This window comes from Aspergillus heteromorphus (assembly GCF_003184545.1).
Source record: "Aspergillus heteromorphus CBS 117.55 chromosome Unknown BO70scaffold_33, whole genome shotgun sequence".
In the NCBI taxonomy this organism is placed as follows: Eukaryota; Fungi; Ascomycota; class Eurotiomycetes; order Eurotiales; family Aspergillaceae; genus Aspergillus; species Aspergillus heteromorphus.
The window spans coordinates 216,064-234,969 of NW_020290438.1; the positions used below are offsets into that span (position 1 = coordinate 216,064).

General features: G+C 53.9%; 10 protein-coding genes across 10 annotated transcripts; 5 read left to right on the forward strand and 5 right to left on the reverse strand.

The window, feature by feature from the left end:
• Positions 1-977: 977 nt before the first annotated feature.
• BO70DRAFT_147873 (uncharacterized protein) lies at positions 978-1,744 on the forward strand. Its single transcript, XM_025538183.1, has 3 exons — positions 978-1,102; positions 1,235-1,333; positions 1,432-1,744. Exons 2-3 carry the CDS (start codon positions 1,245-1,247, stop codon positions 1,637-1,639), a joined length of 297 nt encoding a protein of 98 aa, XP_025395576.1. The 5' UTR covers positions 978-1,102; positions 1,235-1,244; the 3' UTR covers positions 1,640-1,744.
• Positions 1,745-4,338: 2,594 nt separating this feature from the next.
• On the reverse strand, positions 4,339-5,175 carry BO70DRAFT_365815 (RNA-binding protein LSM5). The gene is made up of 7 exons (XM_025544164.1): positions 5,118-5,175; positions 5,016-5,058; positions 4,898-4,954; positions 4,804-4,842; positions 4,715-4,742; positions 4,553-4,616; positions 4,339-4,497 (listed from the first exon to the last, which is right to left on the reverse strand). The coding sequence occupies exons 2-7, from the start codon at positions 5,038-5,040 to the stop codon at positions 4,459-4,461; spliced, it is 252 nt and encodes an 83-aa protein (XP_025395577.1). The 5' UTR covers positions 5,041-5,058; positions 5,118-5,175; the 3' UTR covers positions 4,339-4,458.
• Positions 5,176-5,845: 670 nt separating this feature from the next.
• Positions 5,846-6,974, forward strand: BO70DRAFT_300081 (3'-5' exonuclease; the record flags this gene model as incomplete). Its single annotated transcript, XM_025539658.1, has 2 exons — positions 5,846-6,731; positions 6,796-6,974. The coding sequence occupies 2 exons, from the start codon at positions 5,846-5,848 to the stop codon at positions 6,972-6,974; spliced, it is 1,065 nt and encodes a 354-aa protein (XP_025395578.1).
• A 227-nt stretch (positions 6,975-7,201) lies between these two features.
• pex10 (ubiquitin-protein ligase peroxin 10) lies at positions 7,202-8,731 on the reverse strand. Its single transcript, XM_025544165.1, has one exon. It carries the CDS (start codon positions 8,599-8,601, stop codon positions 7,471-7,473), a length of 1,131 nt encoding a protein of 376 aa, XP_025395579.1. The 5' UTR covers positions 8,602-8,731; the 3' UTR covers positions 7,202-7,470.
• A 476-nt stretch (positions 8,732-9,207) lies between these two features.
• Positions 9,208-10,686, forward strand: BO70DRAFT_355899 (EXS domain-containing protein; the record flags this gene model as incomplete). The annotated part of the gene is made up of 5 exons (XM_025541911.1): positions 9,208-9,292; positions 9,361-9,410; positions 9,485-10,167; positions 10,241-10,554; positions 10,613-10,686. 5 exons carry the CDS (start codon positions 9,208-9,210, stop codon positions 10,684-10,686), a joined length of 1,206 nt encoding a protein of 401 aa, XP_025395580.1.
• Positions 10,687-11,610: 924 nt separating this feature from the next.
• BO70DRAFT_148049 (uncharacterized protein) lies at positions 11,611-13,202 on the reverse strand. The gene has a single exon (XM_025538184.1). It carries the CDS (start codon positions 12,729-12,731, stop codon positions 11,694-11,696), a length of 1,038 nt encoding a protein of 345 aa, XP_025395581.1. The 5' UTR covers positions 12,732-13,202; the 3' UTR covers positions 11,611-11,693.
• Positions 13,203-13,258: 56 nt separating this feature from the next.
• BO70DRAFT_365822 (Ac45/VOA1 transmembrane domain-containing protein) lies at positions 13,259-14,659 on the reverse strand. The gene is made up of 5 exons (XM_025544166.1): positions 14,481-14,659; positions 14,114-14,412; positions 13,947-14,051; positions 13,655-13,891; positions 13,259-13,598 (listed from the first exon to the last, which is right to left on the reverse strand). The coding sequence occupies exons 1-5, from the start codon at positions 14,573-14,575 to the stop codon at positions 13,459-13,461; spliced, it is 876 nt and encodes a 291-aa protein (XP_025395582.1). The 5' UTR covers positions 14,576-14,659; the 3' UTR covers positions 13,259-13,458.
• A 166-nt stretch (positions 14,660-14,825) lies between these two features.
• BO70DRAFT_344363 (rRNA-processing protein RRP17) lies at positions 14,826-15,904 on the forward strand. Its single transcript, XM_025541455.1, has 2 exons — positions 14,826-15,080; positions 15,150-15,904. Exons 1-2 carry the CDS (start codon positions 14,901-14,903, stop codon positions 15,627-15,629), a joined length of 660 nt encoding a protein of 219 aa, XP_025395583.1. The 5' UTR covers positions 14,826-14,900; the 3' UTR covers positions 15,630-15,904.
• Positions 15,905-16,014: 110 nt separating this feature from the next.
• BO70DRAFT_400070 (tropomyosin) lies at positions 16,015-16,790 on the reverse strand (the record flags this gene model as incomplete). Its single annotated transcript, XM_025546896.1, has 3 exons — positions 16,015-16,177; positions 16,252-16,556; positions 16,773-16,790. The coding sequence occupies 3 exons, from the start codon at positions 16,788-16,790 to the stop codon at positions 16,015-16,017; spliced, it is 486 nt and encodes a 161-aa protein (XP_025395584.1).
• A 472-nt stretch (positions 16,791-17,262) lies between these two features.
• BO70DRAFT_432510 (uncharacterized protein) lies at positions 17,263-18,593 on the forward strand (the record flags this gene model as incomplete). The annotated part of the gene is made up of 3 exons (XM_025548325.1): positions 17,263-17,515; positions 17,573-17,809; positions 17,869-18,593. The coding sequence occupies 3 exons, from the start codon at positions 17,263-17,265 to the stop codon at positions 18,591-18,593; spliced, it is 1,215 nt and encodes a 404-aa protein (XP_025395585.1).
• Positions 18,594-18,906: the final 313 nt, after the last annotated feature.

Consider the following 18,906-nt stretch of genomic DNA (forward strand, 5'->3'; position numbering starts at 1 on the left):
GTCGGGGGTGAAGTATAGTACATCACCTCATCATCACCGACGGAAAAGAGTAGGTAGTATTCACCCTCATCCCCCCTCCCTCCCATTAAGGTTTCAACGCCACTGGTTTGGTTTAAGCCCGAGCCAGTCTGCCTGGGACAGTTGTATAGGTAATCGTGTGATCCCCGATTCGGTCCCAGACAACTAGCACTCCACCTAGTGCGGCATGTACGGTTCATGCCATCCCACCGCCCCCGATTTAAATGATGAAATAATGCATGTCCAGTAGGACCGCCACCTGCTATCTATCTATCTATCTACGGAGTACTAGATAGATATCTAGCCTTCAAGGACGCCCATGGGCAGGGTCCGTTAGGCTTACTTGGTTTTGGGCCCACCGAAGTTCGAACCGCCGTTATCTCTGGCTGCGTGCCTACCTTATCTCTCCAGCCGGCCAGCCCTCCCCAGCTAACCGCTCGCTATCAGTTTATCAAACAGGTGCATAATGCTTCGTAGTCATCCTTTTTCTTCTTATATTTCGCTCTGATTACCCGGAGTATACTTCGTCTCATGTTAACATCATCGAACACCTCCTGCCAGCCAGGTACCCGTCCCCCGTCATCGGTCCTCCAATATGATGTATCACCCCTTCCCTCCACCTACCAAACAAACCAACTATCTAGATACCACAGTTTCCACTGCGACTTAAGTTAGGGGGGGGGGGAGGGGGAGTGGGCACTTGTCTAGAATAATAGCGCAGCCCACTCCCAGAGGTCTCCATCCAGGATTATTGGTCTCCGCACCTCGAATTTACGCGGTCCGCCTCTGCGGCCAATCACGCGGCCGTGACAGGGATTGTTGATAAGACATCTACGGCCTACTGCTCGGATTCCCCGGTCAGCTTGGAGCTGAGGGCTCCTAACCTGCCTACTATCATCTCTGCATCCACTACTCCACGCGCATCCCTGTTCCCCATTCACAGAACATGGGATTGCTGGCTCTTATACAACCGCTCCTCTGCCTTCGCTGTACACCGTCGGAGATCCCTGCTCTGATAAGAGCCCAGGCAGAGCAACTCTGAGCAAGGCACGGTACTATTCTCTCCCTATCATGTCTGTGAGAAGTAAGTATGGATGATGATCGGGGCACCTACTTGCCACCTCTGGCGTCTTTCTCATTTGTCCTATTCGCCCGTTCCTTGAGGATCCTGCCACCGGCCACCGGACAATTAATTGTATTGACCCTTGCCTGCTAGTATCCCGATCATGGCTGAAGCCTGGAACCCAGCCGTTTCGCTTCGGTCCTCTCTGGTCTGGCCCTTAAGCTTTTGGCGAACATCCACCCGTTCGTTCCTGTAAGCTGTAACACTACCACGGTTTCTTCCCGATGGAGACCAATGCATGGAAGCCCGGGAGAACCTCCTTCCCATCGTCTGACGATGTTCTGCATCAGGTGCTTTTTCTCGCCTCGACATCATAGGTGGCAACATCGGTTACTTCCGCCTCTTATAGGCGAGGCGTTGCCAAGTCTTCATCGACCAAGGGGAGCTTGCTCGTCAGAAAGGTCCCAAAGGAATGGAAGGGGCTTGGAGGCGACACCCTACATGGGGCGCAAGCATGCTGGCTATGATTATTTGCCTCCAAATGGTGCCACTATCTAGGGCTCGCCCACGTCTGACCTTCATATGACATGACTGACACTTCCATCCGTAAAGACCGCACTCCGTAGCTGCCGGTAGTTGCCCAATGGGTTGAGCTCTGATCAAGCCCCGTTCGGCCATGTGGCCATGTACCTACCTATGTCTCTGGAGTCCGGTGCTGCTTTGCTTCGCTAACCATGCAACTATCTACTAGTAGTAGTGCTTGAGAGATGCATCCAGTAGCCCGACGCATGGGCGGTTTGGCTATTTCCTCCTGCAGCCTTGCCATGGATTGGATTACCGCTGCAAACCGCCATGACCAGGTCAACTGGATGGGCTCCACAGCCACTCGCAGAGATACACACCCAACATCACTAGCGAAGTATCTCTCTAATCCTATCTGCAAAGCTAGAGAAAACTCGGAGTATTCCGTAGAGAAGCTCAATAATTGTCAACAATACTCATCAGGATCCAACGGACCCCATTTAGATAATGCAAGAGACTGGACTGCATCCCTGTAGCTCCTAGTGCTGACAACAGCAAGTAAGTAGCATGATCCCACCGACAGCCAACAAGCTCCCGAGCCCGACTCCAGAAGAAGAGAAGAAGAAGAAGAAGAAATTGCATGTGCGGTCCCAACGCTTTGGCTTTCTGAATTCGGACAGAACAACCACCGGCCCGGTGTGTGGGCGCTGGAAGGACTAAAGGATGAACGCCCGGGCAATCCCTAGCGCTTCCTCCGCCAGGCCACACTAGGTACCGCCGGTAGAGTCACATCGCGACCGGTCGCCGAAGCATGTGGTTGGGGTCGGTCATTAATACTATCTATACCGTCGAGTCATCCCTGAACCAGGAGGGTACCGTGTTTTCCCAATGAGAGGCTAAGCATGTGCTATGGTCCCTTCTAGACCAGGTATACCATAGCAGTCGGATGGCGGGATCATGACACCTTACTTATGTACATATTTGTCTACGTAGGCACATCGATGTATCTTCCGTGCTCCGTCCGTACTTGGGTGCGTACTTGATTCTGTCCCCGAGTGGCTCCTGCAGTGGGCCAATAACTCCTTCCTTGATTACTCCGTCCGGCATGGAAAGTTTCGATCGCCCATTATATCTAGGTAGCCTCCGCCTGAGAGACTGGCTGACCACCATATCATGCTGACGCCTGAATGCCTGGAGAAGGATTCTTGCAACAACATTGCTTAATAGCACAGATCAGCAGAAAGAAACAGCATAATTCGAGCCAGCGACCATGCACCCACCTTATCTAGGTCCTGGTGTGTCTTTGATCATGGAATGGAAGCTGTGTACTCCGCGGATACATTGTCCAGGGTACTCCGTACGGCGTAAATAGTAAATAAACAATGCTGCCTACCGAACAGACGGGCCAGAAAATCCCGCAGTAAAGTAATATAACCGATACTCCGCTCCCTCACTCCCTGCTCAGGTATCTATCTGTACTAGAGCCTAGTACCTAGTAGTAATAGCATAGTAGCATCTCTGCCACCCATCCATGCATCCATCCACCCGTCTATCCATCCCATGTATCTATCAACCATGAGAACCAAGAATAAGAAGAAGAATAATAATAATAATAACATTTATCCCCCGTCCAAGGAAGTCCAAAGAAAGTTCACCAAATTTAAAGTTGCCCCCCATTGCGGGCAGCCAGTTGAGTCGCCGACTTGCCCACTTCCACTCTAAAATTGCGGGGATGCCGCCCATTCTGTTATGTAACAGATTCCACTTCATGCCCGCTCCCGGCTTTGGGTCGTCTGGGGTAGCTGGCATGGCATGGCATGGCATACTAGTAACAGTAGTCATAAGTCACTCGGTGTTCGAACGATCGTCGCGGCGCGTGTCTTCCTTCCCCTCTCTCCCGTACGAAGACGCACTTCTTGGGACTTCTTGGGACCGAATCAAGATGGCTTAGTGGGTTTGGGGGCTTGAATCATGGGTGGATGGATGGATGGATGGATGGATGGTTTTTTTTTTTTTTGGTGGGGGTTGGTTTTCTGCTATACTCTGATGTGGGGTAATGTGCATGGCACATATATTGGTCGATTAAAGCTTGAGATGGTTCTCTTCGCTACCCTTTTGGGAGAGAACAGGTCAGGTCAAGTCAGGTTGTGAAGCTATCCAAGCATCTGGGCGCGACGGTGGTGGTTGTGTAGTATTGCTGCCACCATCAAATTTACTTCCTGCGAAATCGGGCCAATGCGACCTTCATGCAGAGGGCCCTTGGAACATTATCATGACTAGTATCCGGGTTGTTTCCGCGTAGGCTGATTGGTGTTCCAGGATGAACACTTCCGTTGTTCTTGCGCTTGCTCTACAGTCATGGCCACTAGGGCTTCGGATGTGTCGTCTTCGGTTTGAGGAGAGGGGTTTTTTTTTGCGTTGATGTTTGACAATGAGAAGGGCTCTCTACCGTCATCCCTTTCATTGCGGGTATTCTTTGATCTGCAGATATTCTGCATAGCATCGATCGATGGTCGGATCTCACCTCTCTTCCCCCTCGGATGGACCAAATCTGGGACTGTCCGCAGATCAAAAGTCTGGGCTACGGTAACAGTTAACCAGACACAACTGAGCTCTACCGATGGTGCTCTTTTCCACATTGACGAGACCATTTCGGCTAATTAGGGAAGTGCAACACCAGGGCGCATGTTGATGACGCCCCAGTAAGAATCAAACACAACCAGAGAAATGGGGATGGAACAAGTAGGAAACAAGACCCGCCTATTACAAAGAATGTCTATGCGGTATCATCAATGTTCATTCGAGAAAAAAAAAATCATTTTGACATGGCTAGGAAGAATCGTGGAGATCATGAACTAAGAGCTACCGACTGGCCCCTCACCACCAGGAATCAACTGACGATAGTGTTAGCTCGGGGATCACAGAACGAAGGACAGGGGAACTTCGTACCATGCAGACATTGTTTCCATTCAGCAATATCTTGGGGAGCTTGACCTGTGAGCCGGTGTAATCGCTGGTCTCGGGTTTAGTCACACATTTTTACCCACGAGAGGGAAAGCAGAAACACAGATGTCCAGATGCCGGACAGCGGGGGCAAGATGGATTACTTACAACTCGGTCACGTCTTCCAACACCATGTCTGGGGGTAGATCGATCAGTGTCTGGTTCCTTGACGCGGAAGTCGAGATAGGTCCACTTACTGACGTAGTCATCGAATCCGAGCAACGTTCCGGAGAATTCTGGTCACTGTGAGCTTGCCGTCCAGCCCTATATGGGGGGGAGGGCTCAACAAACCTTTGTCGTTCTTCATGATAACCCATATTCTGGACCCGACACACTTGTCGATCAACTCTGCCGCGGGATATTAGCAAGAGAGCGCCGTGTATACGGGATGGATGGAGTTGATGGTTACCTAGCGGAAGAAGTTGGGAGGCCATGGCGTGGTGAGTATACGGCTACTTCCTCTTCATTAGATGCCCGGCGAGCTAACAGCCTCTGTCCGCGGACGACTTACTGCAGTTCCCGGAGTTGAAAAGAAGCCCCGCCTAGAATGACATGGAAAATGAAGGCGGCGGACGGACGGTCGACGATTCCGATTGAATCCCGGCAATCTTGGCGCGCCCCCCCGGCCGCGTGTTTATCCGGCCCGGCCATCGCCCCCCAATCACATCTACTGCAGCGCTCCGCTTCGCCAACTCCCGTGATTCTTCAGGGCTTCCATTCATCGCCTTGTTGTCGTCTGGGCCGGCTCGCGACGACGGTTATTTCGAATCCGCCATGCGGAACTGAGCACTCGGTAGACGACCACCAGCATGCTTAGTTGGAACCACGTGGACTTGCCGAAGCTTTCAAAAAACGGGCCGTGAACACCCGCCCTGTGTCGGTGAGACTAAAGCCCGGCGGCAATGGCTCTCCAGGATCTAGCAATGACGAGGAGGTCGGTTCCCCCCCCCCAATACCACACAACACAGACTTTTACTGATGCTCCCCCTCAGACTGGTCGATAAATACATCCACATGTGTTCTTTGCAAAGCTTAGCGGCCAATTGCTCCAAGTCGCTATGCGGGCCGTGCGCCTGGAACTATCAGATAGCCCCTAGTTTCTTCACGAATAGAAGCCATCCAATTTTGAATGACCAAACCATGCTTCCAGGCCCGTCCAAACCCTCAGCTCTGGCGCGAGTGCCGTCTGGGTTAGATTTCTGTATCCCTCGGAAGCATGACCGCCCCTTGGAGTCTAGAATGCGCCAGTCCCGGACTCCGAAGTCGGAGAAGGCTTACCAGAGGAACTGCCATGCGGCTGAACGCAACGCTTTCCCTCCCAGGAGCTGGAGAAAGACCCGCAGAGCTGGAGGACCAAGAAGATTCTATAGCTCGAATACAGACTCCCGGTTGATCAACGACGATGCCTTCGGGAAAGCCCAAGAACCCGAACCCTCCGTTCTTCTAGCGAACGCTCAAACACTTCCAACATCAGATGGTCAAGTTGCCCATCATGATCCCGAGCCCGTCTCAGCACAAGAGCCGAACCCAACGCAACCCCCATCCGCAGACCCCCCGACGCCCAAATTTTGGAGCCACCAGATGTTCAAAAGCCCCGAAGGCAAGAAGATCATCGTGCACTACTGCAGCTCGCTCAAAAGCAGCGAGGATGTCGCGCAGTACTTTCTAAACGACAAACACATCGGATTCGACATGGAATGGAAAGCCCAAGCCTCCGCCTGGGACAGCATCCAGAGCAATGTGTCCCTCATCCAGATCGCAAACAGAGAACGTATTGCCCTCTTCCACATCGCTCTGTTCAAACCCGCCAAAAAGCTCGCCGATCTGGTCCCCCCCACGCTGAAGCGGATCATCGAATCCGCCGACATCACCAAGCTGGGTGTGTCCATCAAAGCGGACTGTACCCGGCTCCGCAAGTTCCTTAAGATCGATGCCCGTGGCATCTTCGAGCTCAGCCATCTTCATAAATTGGTTAAATATTGCCAGTCAAATCCTAAACTTATCAACAAACGCGCGGTGAATCTCAGCGAGCAGGTCGAAGAGCACTTGGGGTTACCTCTGGAGAAAGATGGAGACGTCCGTTGCAGTAACTGGGCGGTGGCTTTGAATTATCGCCAGGTACAATGTAAGTACTGAACTGAGTGAGTCTGGTTACTTGGGTGTGAGAGTAGCTAACAGATTTGGCACAGATGCTGCGTCCGATCCGTTCGCATGTATGTGCTTGTTTGATACCATGGATGCGAAACGCAGAGCCCTTGACCCCATGCCGCCGTTACCGGCTCATGCCGAGTTGGACTTGCCGATTCGCATAGTGCATGAACCTCCGGTGAATGCAGACCCGATTGACGTCGAGGTCATTAAGCCGTAGATGCCACGGGGTATCAAGAGTCCCGTGTTTAGGAAAACACACAGAAATGCTTTTTTGCTCGGGTGCATTGGATTGCGAGGAATGGAAGCATATATACATACCACTCTTGTGGAGATCTGTTCGTTCTGGCGTCATGAGTGTTTGGGCATTATATAGGTAAAGCGTTCGCATATCTCGACTACCTTTTTTTTTTCTATCTACCCACAAGAAGCTAGAATTTGTCATGAGGCGCCATGATTTGGATAACTCTGACTTGGATCTATGGAAGATTCAGAAGCAAAATACCCATGCTAGGTTCAAAGTATGTGGCGTTTCATGTGATATTCAAACAACGGGGTCTGTTCAATAGCTGGGACTAATTGATGCAGCCTCCAGGATAGACGGGGTATAATTATAACAATCAGACATGACATGGTCGTATATCAAAATGGAAAATTCAGAACATGATGCTAGTGCCTGCACTGTCATACTGGGGAAGACCTCCAACGCATAAACGCTATCCCCGTAAGGGCAGGACCTTGGACAAGAGCACCTCTTGTCGACAAAGGGGGCACTCGGGCTTCTCGCGTACCCAGTCTCTCACACATGTCCAACAGAAGACATGCCCACAAGTGGTAACGCTCGGGTCCTTGAACAGTTCGAGACAGAGCGTACATTTGCGTTGCTGACCAGCAGGAATCCAGGGGATCGCGTTGGAGTCCTCCGAGAAGTCGTACCGGGCACTGGTGGCCGGAAGGAGAGGGAGTGAGGCGGGGTTCTCGAGAGAAGATATCGGAGAGTCCCCGTGTAGTGAGGCTCCACCAGACTCGGCTCCCGTCTCTTGCTCCTCCTGGTTTAGACTGGCCCCGACCTTCTTGATATGTAGTACCCCCTGCACCGCGATCTGCAATACGAGAAGCACGCCTAGGACCTCATAACCGATTCGTTGCTCATTCTCCTCCAGTTTCTTCGTAAACACGTATCGGAGCCCCCAGAAGCGCTTGGAGAGATGATAGTAGGCTCCGGTGAAGTAAAAGGTGGCAATGCTAAGCGCGTAGACGGGCGACTGCGATGTGATCGAATCCAGGTGCTCCAGGATGTATTTCTGCAAGCGTAATTTCGTAAAAAGAGACGGGGGTTTCGACGACGACTTGCTCTTCGCCTGCTCCAGGGTTCCTTTTGTTTGAGCCGCTCTCAGCTGTTGCCGGGCAATGCTACGCTCTAGTTTCGATCGCAGTCGTTGGCGGAAGGCGGGGAGGATTCGCTGCAGCGTCCAGGGCAGCAGGATGCTGCTGAGGATGTACCCGACTCTCCTCGAGAGGGAAGGGAGCTGCAGTGTATCGTCCTCCAGCTGGACCAGGTCGCAGTATTCTTCGCCCAGGGTCCGGTTCCCGGCCAGCGTGGTCAAGGTAAAGTAGAGAATCTCGGTCAGGTGCTTGATGGCATCGGAGTGGGTATGGGCGTATCGAGCCCCGCGCAGAGAGCGCACGATGGAATGCGCTTGGCCCGTTAAGCTGCCCGTGAGAAAGACGTCCTTCTCGTGGGATCGAATGATATCCGGGGAGGTCGCGAATGGGTAGAAATGGGCGGAGGCACTGACCGACGGGGTCGGGGCGGAGGTGGTGAGGGAGAGGTCTTCGTCGGACATGGTGGGAAGGCTGACAGGAGAGGAGAGGGAGAATAAGGACTGTCCTTCTGTCGGTCTTCTGTCAGCGACTCAGCTTCTCGGGAATGGGGCTATCATGCTCGCCCGGCATGGCTGGTAGAGAGATGCTAAGTAGTAGGGAGGAGTAGATAGATAATAGACGGCAGCCGAGCGGCGGCGCGATGCCTCGGCAATGCAGCACGTGACCGGAGGCGAGACCCTGGTCGCTCACGTGACGTGTTTCACGTGGGGCACATCACGTGGGGCGCAGGGGGTTGTTTCCAAAATTGGAAGGCGGCGCCAAGGGGGGTGGCGCTAGGCCGCAAACGGGGCAAGTGCGCGGAGCGGCCGGGCGGACTTGAAACCAGAAGCGTCCCTGAGCTTCTTCACTCCCACCCCCGTTGTCTGGCTGCTGCTTGCTGGTCATGATCTGAAAAGCCTCTGCGGTCGCCAAACTCACCCGAGTCACTCCCTTGGGCCTCGCATCGCTATCTATCCCCTCCTCATCTCCCGTGCTGGCCCTTTCGTCGAGTCCAACTCATCTGTCGGGTCTCCCTCTCTTGTTCTCCTCTGGCGCTGAATTCCCGGTGCCCGCCTCTTCAATGGAATATGGGTCCTGATCAACATGCTCAATTGGATGCCTTCAGTCTCTTCCTCCCCTTCCCCTATCGCGTGGCGGTAATACTGCTGGCTGGTATGCCTTTTCCCCGCTAATGATCGGCTGGTGTGCTGGAGCCTTCGTCGTTGACTTGTTACCGATAGGTTTCTGGGGCTGGGGTGCCAACCTTCAATACCTCTTCAAAGCGAACATTGTGCGTGGATGCCCCTCATTTTCTCCCTACGGCGCTCCGCTCGCTCGATGCACTCTCTGACTGTCCTCATCTAGGACGTTCCTGCCCTCATCCGATACCCAGCGCGTCAATCGTCCAACCAACGGCCTCACTATGCCTCCACCTACCAGCTGGCCACTATCCTGACCGTCCCCCTCGCCCTCTCGCTCCTGATCTTCTGGCCGGTCACCCATGGCTCCGTACAACGGGTTGAGGCCCTAGACTTCATCCCGCAGTCATACTTCCTCATAGGCCTTCTCATCCTCATCCTGCCCTTCTACCGGATCGCGCGCTCCGGCCGATATCGGTTTTTCATGACCCTGAAGCGTATCGGCCTCGGCGGACTGGCAGAAGTGCAGGATGGCAAGTTCGGGGATATCCTACTGGCAGATGCTCTCACAAGCTATGCCAAGGTCCTGGCGGACCTGGTTCTCACCTTCTGCATGTTCTTCACGACAGATATAACCAGTACGTTCAAACCGGATCGCAAGTGTCGGAACGATTATGTCGTCCCCATCATCATCGCTTTCCCCAGTATAATTCGACTGCGACAATGTTTGATTGAATACCTGCGTGTGCGTCGCGCCAGTCACAAGAAAGAGGGAGCGGGCAACCAGCACCTGGCCAACGCCTTGAAATATGCCACCGCGTTCCCCGTCATCATCCTTACGGCCCTGCTGAAGCATTACAACCCCCTGGATTTCTACGGTTACAGTGAGATGAGTCTCTCGCGGCTTCTGTATGTGTCACACCTGCAATTCTGACCAGAAACCCCCGACCATTGGTTCTAACCGTGTTTTCTGTTCCGGCAGGTTCATCTTTACGTTCATCAACTCCGCATATTCCTTCTACTGGGACGTCACCAAGGATTGGGACCTGACCCTCTTCTCCTCGGCGCGCCAGAGTCATGAGTACCCCTACGGACTGCGCCGCCATCGGTATTTTACCGATCAGCAATACTACATGGCCATTTCCATCGATCTGGCCATTCGCTTCTCCTGGCTCTCGAGATACGTGCTCGGCTTTGTCTGGCTAAGTGACACAGAGTTCGGAATCTTTGTGCTCATGTTCCTCGAGGTCGCACGTCGGTGGATGTGGATTTTTCTCCGCGTCGAGACCGAGTGGAGTAAGTCGTCCAGTGCACAACCACGTTATAGAGCCACGCTAACTTGAGGGTGTCACAGTCAGAAACAGCCGTGGTCCGGCCCCGGACGATATCCTCCTTGGCGAGTTCGGCGGCAAATTGGACGCAGATTAGCCCTGCAGCCTCCCGCGTCTTCTTCTTCTCCTTCTCGAGGCTCTGCCGTTTCTATAGATTGAAATGATTTGTTATCCAAATGTAACCAGCATCCATTGTTATTGTGATTACGTATGTTAGCCTTCTTCTTGGCCGGGCTTGGCTCTTTACATTTTGTACTCACTGCTGCGTCTTTGGCGTCTGTATCATATGGGCAGGAGTGTTTGGGGCTGTGTCGTATACACAGTAGTATAGTATAAACGTTTGCTTTTCTTTCTTGTCTCTGTCTTGTCTCTTTTCGCTTTCTTTTCTTTCTTTCTTTTTGTCTGTCTATTTTTCTTACTTTCTTCCTTTTTCTTTTTTTCTTTTTTATTTGCTCAAGATTCCATCCTTCCCAAAATTTCCTTTCTTGGATAAGCAAAAATGGTTTATTGTGTCTGTCTGTGTCTTTGCATCCGAGGTAGGATATGGACGGTGGACAATGGACACGCACGCTTAATAACGAACGAATACTGAGCACGATTGATAAAAAAAAGCGAAGAACAGATCATTAAATAACCCCATATATAGAGCAGGATACTAACCAATTAATTAATCAATCAATCAATCAATGGATTACTCCCAGTAACAACATTTCTGTACTTAATTATCTTTTCCTTTCTTTTCCTTTCCTTTCCTTCCCGATGTGAGTATTTTAAGGGAATTGATGACATGAAAAAAAAAGCCGCACGGAGGAATGGAAGGAGGAATTTAGAGTAGATAGAGTAAATGGGATTATGGTGTGATTTCTGGATGAGAAGGATTTTGCAGACGCGAAGTGAAGGGGGACAGACAGTATACGTACAGCACGATTGAAGGGGCATGGCATGTAAATGTGAATAGGAAGGAAGATATGACAAGAAATCGAAGGGGTGTAGTGTGACTATGAACACGGAACAGACGACAGAGATATACAAAACAAAACAGCAGAAAGAGTATCGTTTCTCGTAGATGTGAGATGTGATCGATCACATTGGTGACGGTCAGCATCAATGGCTATCCTGGGGCGGATGGCTATCGAAGAGATCTTCTAGGTATGCACTGGGGGTTCTTCCCTGCGGAGGAGAGGAGAGGTTCACGGTGCTGGTAGAGGCTTCGGCGTGGGATCTCCTGGTGCTGCGACGGAGCGTGTCCTGGTCTAGGCCTGGAGACAGACCCGGCGACTCAGGGGGACTAGGGCCCGTTCTAGCTTTGGTATAGCCTTGCGATTGCGGTCCCATGCCCGGTAGGTCGGGGGCCGAGAAACGGTTCTCCTGGGCGCGGGGAGGCGCGGCGTTGCCGGCGTTGTAGTATCCAGCGGGAAGGTAGCTCGATCTTCTTTTGTTGCTGGTGTGCTGCATGCCTGCGGTGGGCGAGAAGAATAGGGCGCTGTTCGTGCTGGGCGTCTTGGATGACCGATGGTGTCTGCTGTGGCTGTGGCTGTGGCGGCGGCGGTGGTGGTGATGGCTGTCGCCCAATTTGTCCAGCGTCACGCCATGTTGTCCCGAGCTTGATCTTCTAGAGCGTGACCTCCTCTTCCTGGAACGAAGCAGGCCTTTGCTCTCCGATGACCGCATCAGGGCCGCTTGGCGGACAGACCGGTTCACAGACCATGCCACGATCCCGCGCCAGGCCAGAATCGCCAGTCCAATTGCTCCGAGCACGGCCCCGACGGCAATAAACACGGTCCCTTCAGGGACCTTCGACTTCTGCATGTACGGGGCATCAGCGGTTGGGGGGACCGTGACGATGGGGATGTCGTTCGTCGAGGATGCAGACGAGCCCGTTGATGTGGACTGGGAATCTGTGGTTGTCGTGGCCGAGGAGTCAGTTGATGATGATGATGCAGCGGAGGTGGTCGTACTGTCGTCTGACGAGGTTGTCGCGGACTCAGTGGTTGAATCGGAAGTGGTGACGACAGTGGTGCTATCGTCTGTCGTCGTCTGAGCGAGCGAGACTTGGGCAACAATGACGAGGATGAACAATAGGAGTAGGGTGAATGAAGGCCGGCGACGGGCCTTGGAGAGGCCCACAGATAAAACCACCATGGCTGGTCTAGATCACACGCTCGCCAGACCCGATCAAGGAATCGGACAAGATGGTTGGGGAACGAGTGGTAATCCGCGCAAGAAACAGAAGCTAGCGTGAGCAGTACAAGGTCATATTCAAGCGAGGCGCAGTGGTATTAGGAAGACGGCATCGGGGTCGAGGGAGTCTGTTTGTAGATGGATCGCATCAATAGCGGGTGTCTCCAGGCGGGACTATCAGTCGGGTCTCCACCCAAACAGCAGGGTCAACAATCGAGGACGAGGAAGACAACAGTGGTCAAACAAAGGCAGACGGCAAAACGAAGGACCAGCACGGGCAGTGGCTGCGTGTTTGACCAGCAGTCCAGCCCAGAAACGAGGGAGATGTGGGGAAGGATGGAAAGTTGCGATCGGGGGGTTCATCCTGTGGTTTCCGGTGGTTGCCCCGTGCCTGCCCGCCCGCCACTGGACCCTGCCGGCCTGAGGCGCCCCAGTCCCTCACGTGATGGCTATTTATGGGTGCTTTGATGGCTATACTTGGTAGTTTCGTGGAATCGTCATCAATACGCTATCAAATCACTAATTGTAGATAGAGACACAGACGCCTATGACACATGGCACGCACTCGTACAGCCTATTCATAATATCGAATAGCATAGCAAGCAAGCAAGCAGGTTATATAGAATTGAGAAAGCGTCTCTAGCGACAAGATCCCAAGAAAAAGCGACACCGCATCACGCATCCCGCATCACTGCTGCTTCTTTTGCACGCTGGCGGCCGGGTCCTTTTCGAATGCCGCATACGGAACCTCCAGGCTGGCTAGAGCCGAGATCCCGATGTAGAGGACGATCAAGAAAAACAGGGTGGCAATGAATCCCATGTAGATGCCTGTGTATGGTTAGTTCGATCTAGCGTTGCGGGATCTCAGGACTCGTCGCACATACCTGGGGTGAGATACTGATATTCCTGGAAAAGCGGCTTGTTCGGCGCAGGGGTTTCCCGGCGGTCGTGGGCGGAGTAGTCGCGCTTAAGATCCATGTGGACGGGGTCCTGGTAGGAGTTGCCCTCCGACTCATAGACGTCGGTAGTCGAGTTCTGGGGCTCACGAGGCGAGGTGACATAGAGGATGGTGTACTTCTTCGGTTCCGGGAGGCGCTCAATGATATCAGAGAGGAGGCCATCTGCGGGACAAATGAGCATAGTTCTAGGGAACCGATAGACGGATGATGCACGAACCGTTGTCCATAAGCTGATGGGCCCGCTCGGATCCCTGAGGGAGAGTAGGGAAGTCAAGGACGATAATACGCGGTTCAGCGCCAAATTCGGGGGAGTAAGATCCAGCTAGACAGTTCCGTCAATCGAGGCTATCCTCACATAGCTATCCTCATTATGGGAGCACCTACTGGCACCATCGATCACGGTCGTTTCGGCACCGCACTGCTTCTCCAGCAGGGCCTGGACTTGCTTCGTTTCCAACAGTCCCACCACTTCGTTCACCACGATCTTGGACCGGATCGCTCTGTCCTTCCCTGTCATCTTTGCGCCGAGACGCGGGGCGGACTTGCGGGCAGCGAAGTCGGTGCTGTGCACGCCAGGCTGAGAGGCGATGACATAGTAGTCGGAGGGGCACCTGCTGAGCCCTGAGGAAAGCTCGTCTAGTAGGGAAGTCGCAGACTTGTGTCGTGCGGGCGTAGTAGGGATCCTGTACGCGCTGGTTAGCTTGCTCATGTACTCCAGTTCCGCGATCCAGCAAGTTCAAGGCACACATACTCGGAGGTCGATGCGAGGAAAAAGGGAGAGGTGTCACGGTACGCGGTCGCCGTGGTCGCCCCCAGGGCGAGTAGCGAAAAGAGTCCCCAACGCATGGTGGTGTGGAATAGATGTAGCTTTGAGACAGGCGGACAGCTGTCTGGAGAACCCCGGGGGAGGAATGGATGATGATGTTAGAGCCAGGCTGGTGGATTGCCCGACGGCTCGGAGGCGGTCGAGCCAGAACCACCCACTGACTGACCGGCTCGGCTTAGCTTGACTCTGTCCCGGCCGTGACGTTCTGGCATGCGGCTTCTGGGAATTTTTTTTTTTTTTTTTTTAATTCTTATTCTTGACCAGAAACCCCCCACCTCCAAAACTCATTTCGCATTTTATCATCACCAGACCTAACCCGCTATTCTTTGTCGATAAGAGAGAAGAATGGGTCCACAAGCAAAAAGGAGAAAGGTGGCCCCGAAGGTCGAAGAAATCAACTTCGACTCTGCCGACCGCCAGCAGTTCCTCACAGGCTTTCGCCGGCGGAAGCAACAAAGAATCAAGCATGCACAGGAGGTGGCTATTGAGAAGGCTCGGGAGATGAAGAGGGAACACCGGAAAAAGGTCTGCTAATGTTGCGATCGCCGCACCGAACGAAGAAAGGCACTTGGACTAACCGGTATGGCGATCTAGATCCGGGAAGAACGAGCTGCGGATTTCCAGCATGCGCTAGAAGAGCACCGCAAACAACTCAAGAGGCTGAAGGAGGAAGATCGCGACAGCGATGATTCCTCGTCCGGGAGCGAGGATGGAGACGAGGATCAGGAGTGGGAAGGATTCGAAGAGCCACCGGCCGTCGATTACGAAGCCGAATACATAGACGAAGATAAATACACCACGGTGACGGTGGAGGAGATGGATCCCTCGAGAGAAGGTCTGCTTCGATACGCAAGCGATGACTCTGATGCGGAGAAAGAGCAACCTGCGCCGGCCCCTGCAGCGGACGACAAGTCGAAACCTCCGGCCACACAGAGCAAAAAGAAGAACGCCGATAATAAGCCCAAGAAGAAGAAGAAGAAATTCCGCTACGAAAGCAAGGACGAACGCAGGCAGACCCGGATGAAAGAACGCATGTCGAATTCCAGGAAGGCAAAGGCTCGACGAGAACAGTGAGAAGGGTGAGAAGGAAGTGAGAACGGCCAGAACACTCAGTCTTGTACAGCGGCGGCACAGCACATACATGAACCATCCATCAGCTCAGAATACAGAAGCCAGAGGGGGCACTCCCATTAAATATGCTCTATGTACCTTCACAACGAAGACTAATATGTTAAAGATAAAAAGGAGAACAAAGTCACAAGGACATGCGGAGAGACCGGTTGATGGGAGGGACAAGGCCAGCTAGATGACAAGACGAAAAGATACTACTAAATCCGTCTCCTGCCGACAGGAAATAATAAATCAAGCTGTGATGTGCAGGGGAGAACGCAAAGGGGAAAGTATGTTTGGAAGAAACGCTGGATCCCACATCGTCCGGAACTCTTTCGCCATCTCGTATTTAGACATTGCTGATGGAGACCTCGAGGTCGTGCAGATCCTTCTGCAACTCGGCGTGTTTCTTCGCCATCTCCTCGTACTTGCTCTCCCACTGGTCACGGGACGCTTCGAGAGCCTGCACCTTCCGTTCGTAGTGACCAGCCTTGACGTCGGTTTGGCGGAGCCTGAAGTACCCAACTAGTCAGCACGTGCTTTGTTGCTTTGGGGGCCTGGAAGGGGGGGGTGGGGTCGGGCATACTTCTCGTTGGTCTCCCGGAGATTCCGGTCGGCCTCCTCAGCCTCCTCTTCCAGCAGCTGCAGACGTCTCTGGAGGGCTTCGTTCTGAGTATCGTGCTGGGCGCTCTGGTTGGCGGCGTCCTTGGCCTCCTTGAGGGCGGCCTCGAGTTTCTCGACCTCACCCTCAAGGAGCTGGTTCCGGTGGGTGAGGGATGTGATCTCCTGCTCCTTGGCCAGGTTCTCCTGCTCCACCGTCTTCACCTTGCCCTTGAGCTCCTCGACCTTCTCCTGAGCATCCTCGGCCTCGAGGCGGAGGGTGTTCATTCTCTGCATCCGACATGCTGGTTAGTAAGAGACTCGCGGGGGTTTATTTTGATTTTCCTTATTGCGGTAGTAATGACGGCGTCGGACGGAGATGCACGACGAAGAGAGGGCAAGGCAGAGGCAAAATGGTGGTTGCATATGCATTTTCAGGCAGCTGGGAAGCTACCCCGCCACCAAGGAAGGGGGAGGGGAGGGGAGGGGAAGGGAAGGGGAACACACCTCCTTGATCTTATCCATGGTGGGCAACGAAAGGCGGTTATTTGCACGAGACGGCAGGTGGTGTGGGAAGGAAGTCGGGGGTTTGACGGGTGATGGACAAAAAGGCTTTCGCTCAGCGATAAACCAGACAGGACAGCGGGATGCGTAGGGAAAGGACAAATGGGTTTCAGGGAGAGGAAAGGAAGTGGAGGAGGAGGCGGCCGCCCGTCAGGTAAGGTTGACTTTCTTGCCTGGCCTGGCGGTCAGCCGCGACTAGTGGTTGGGCCCGACCCCTTTCCGGTATGGTCGGTTGGTAGGGGGTGGCTGACAGCCGGCCTGAACTGTGGCGCCCGCTGCGTCTCCACGGGCAACCGCCACACAAACAGCCTGCGTGCCTGCTGGCTGGGTTCATCTAGATAGCTACATCCCCTCGCCGACTCCCAGTATTACAGTCCCTCCCCCCCCTCCGACTCCGCTGTGAATGCCCCCGTGAGATCTCATCACCGCCACCATGCTGGCTCTCCGCGACCAGGAGAACCTGGTACATACTCACCAGACCGTTGCCGCGTCCAAGCCGTTGAACCAGGGCGCGAGGCACTTACAGCCCAAGACCCCCGGCGCTCGAGCACCCAAGACCCCATTCAAGGTCCCGTTGAACGACGAGAATGACCCCTTGGCCTTTGGAAAGAAGACCGTGAAAGCGGCGGGTAAACAGAAGGAGAGCGTCAACTTGACCGTCAAGGATGCCTTTGTCACGCCGTCGGGTATGCCCACGACGCCATATATCCTGTTGATGGCGAGGAACTAACGTGTTTTCGCAGCGGATCCCCGTCACCGAGCTCCCCTGGGCATGAAAACCACCAACGCCAAAGCCAGAGGTTTGCAAACCCCCGCTCCGCCCGGAGGGACCGTGAAGCCGGAGAAAACCATCAGAAGAGGTTCCACCCAGAGAGTCAAGAAATTCTCGCCCTTTGTGGAACAGAGCCGGCCTGAGGTACAGACCAGACCGGTGAAAGATGACGTTCCCGACATTGAATACATGCCGCCCAAGCCAAAAGGTCAATTCCTCCCTTGGTGTCAGCCTCGGCCTACGTCCCCCGCCGCTAACAACCTGCAGATCTTCCTGACTACCCCGATGACATCACGTACGACACCACCTTCCCCCAGTTCCAGCCGAAGAACCTGGCTCGAGGACTGGAAAGCGTGTACGGCGACAACGAGATAGGACCCGATGGCCTCACCAAGAGAGAGCGCAAGTTCCAGGCCGACTCGGCCGCGTGCGACAAGATGATTGACGAGCTCATTCTGAAGCAAGTGGAGGACATCGGCTTTGAGGAGATGGATGAGGCCGTCCCATGCAGCGAACCGCCTACGGGACATGCGACGAGGCATCGGATGGAAACCCGGCGGATGAGGGCGGCCGCGACTAGCCAGGCGAAAAGCACCAGCGATGTTTCGACGCTTCGCGCCCGTGATGCCGCCGCCGCGCTTTCCGGGACGCAGCGCTCCGCTCCACGGACTCGGTCCGCCGTGCCCAAGCCCCGGGTGACTTCGACCCTGTTCCCGTCCAAGAAGCCGCGACCTCCGACCAACCCGTCGAGCATGCGCCACACGGCCGCCACCGCCAACTCGAGGACGACGGTAGGATACAGCCGGGGCAGAGAGGTGTCATCGAAGCTCCATGGACCGCCGGCTAGTCCGGTGAAGCAGGAGCTGGGGATCCTCTCACCCGAGACGTATCTGCAGCCCTACGGGACTCCACCGCTGGCATCCGCCGTCGAGGAGGCACTACCTACGTTCGGGGAAGACGAGGAAGCGCAGAACTTCCAATTGACCTTGTGATGAGTGATGATGAGTGATGTGTGAAAAGAGCCCACGTGAATGCAAGTTTTACATCCCGGCGTACAATCTGGTTTCCCACGGATCGGGTCCATGGCATGGATAGTTGGGTGGTGTTTGTGATGGCTGGTTTCTTCTTCTTCTTCTTCTTCTTCTTTTTTTTTTTTTTTTGTTGCATCTTTCCTCGAATGCTTGTTTTATCTCCTCATAGCCAGGACGGGAGCACAGGACTTGAATGGGGCGTTGTCTATGTTACATTATCTGTTACGAGAAGGAGTACTATGTTCCGACCGTGATGCTTTCCCGAACCCAGGCG